General features: G+C 44.6%; 1 protein-coding gene across 1 annotated transcript; it reads right to left on the minus strand.

The window, feature by feature from the left end:
- Positions 1–381: 381 nt before the first annotated feature.
- On the minus strand, positions 382–1199 carry LOC115728747 (auxin-induced in root cultures protein 12-like). Its single transcript, XM_030659117.2, has one exon. The coding sequence runs from the start codon at positions 1144–1146 to the stop codon at positions 526–528; it is 621 nt and encodes a 206-aa protein (XP_030514977.1). The 5' UTR covers positions 1147–1199; the 3' UTR covers positions 382–525.
- Positions 1200–1451: the final 252 nt, after the last annotated feature.

The raw sequence follows: 1451 nt of genomic DNA on the forward strand, positions 1-1451 counted from the left end.
GCCGACCATCACCCCATCAATGCCATCGCCAACCCTTTCTCGCAATGGTGGGGTGGGCTCTCGCACAGTATTCCTTTTTTCCCCCCCTTAATTTACCTTATTTTTCAATTTAATTTAAATAAAATTTGGATCAAAATAATGTCATTTTAGCCTTATGTGATATGTTTTAACTACGTCAGTATTTTGTAGGAGAGAGAAAATAACAAAAAAACCACGTTGACATTTTGTGTTAGCCAAGTTAGACAAAATTAACGAGATGACTTGATTCCTCCAATTTGACAAATTTTAGGTCTTTATTGCATTTTTTGGACAATTTATTGATGCAATTATATTTTCGTGATAAATTTTAGAACTTTTCAAACACTTATCTAAAAGAAAAAAAACAAAACAATGATGATGGTGATACGGTGAAATTAAAATCTCCAAGGTTGCAGCAAATCCAGATGTAGTCAATGACTACACCATAACAACACCAATAAACAAAATTAGACTCATGAGGAAACCCGCATCATTTCTATTCATCAGTCATCCGCCGCTCCTAGGTGCAGGAGCAGGGGCGGGTGCGGCGCCCATGCCGCCATCATTCTGTGACGAGACCAGCATGAGCTTTCCCTTCGACTCCCTGTTGGCTGGGGCCAATGGATGAACTTGCGGTTGGTTCCCGATGACCGAACCACCTACATTCCAGACTTGGTTAACGCTCGTCGCATTCTTCGGCACTTTGACCGATGCGAAGATCCTCATCGTTCCGTTCACCTGGTCGGCACTTAGGTCCCACACCTCGAATGATAGCTTGGACTCTGTGATGGCTATGTAGCTACTGCAATTGTAGGTCTTGGCGGCGAGGGAGCCGTTATTGAGCTTGAGCGCCACTAGGGCTTGAGCGCCAATCATGCCGGTGCCAACAGGATTGATGGCCCAGGAGACCCATGCGCCGAACGGGGCCGGAGCAGCAAGGTAGGCGATGGCAAGGGAGGAGTTGGAGGCATTGTAGGTGTAGTGGAGGTAGGCGCCAAGTCGTGGGAGGTCGATGCAGTTGGCGTAGACCTTGTGGGGGAATTTTTGGGACGTGCAAGTGAGGCAGATGGCCGGTGAGGGGAAGAGAGAAAGGAGCGAGAGGGAGAGGAGGAGAGGGAGACTCGTCATTGTAGTTGGCAGAGAGCTTCGAGAGAGAGGGAGAGAAGGCTGAATGATGTAGCTTTTGTAATTCATCTAACCATTCCATGTATTTATACTCTTTTCCTCGCACATGACCTGCTAGAGTTCGCATTGTTTTTCATGAAGAGAAAGCTCTCTTTTAATTAGACAAAATCGACATTTGTCAAATATTCCATCAATGTCATGAGAATAAAACAGTTGAATATTTTGCCAGACTACGGCTATGTATACTTCGCTAATAATGAAGAATCTGGATAATAATTATTTAAAAGTGATCGCTTGCATCGTTTGAA

The sequence above is a fragment of the Rhodamnia argentea genome, chromosome 7 (assembly GCF_020921035.1).
Source record: "Rhodamnia argentea isolate NSW1041297 chromosome 7, ASM2092103v1, whole genome shotgun sequence".
NCBI classification, from domain to species: domain Eukaryota; kingdom Viridiplantae; phylum Streptophyta; class Magnoliopsida; order Myrtales; family Myrtaceae; genus Rhodamnia; species Rhodamnia argentea.

Bases quoted from the DNA above. Each gene is read 5' to 3' on its own strand.
- LOC115728747 (XM_030659117.2), bottom strand. From the start codon at position 1,146: ATGACGAGTCTCCCTCTCCTCCTCTCCCTCTCGCTCCTTTCTCTCTTC.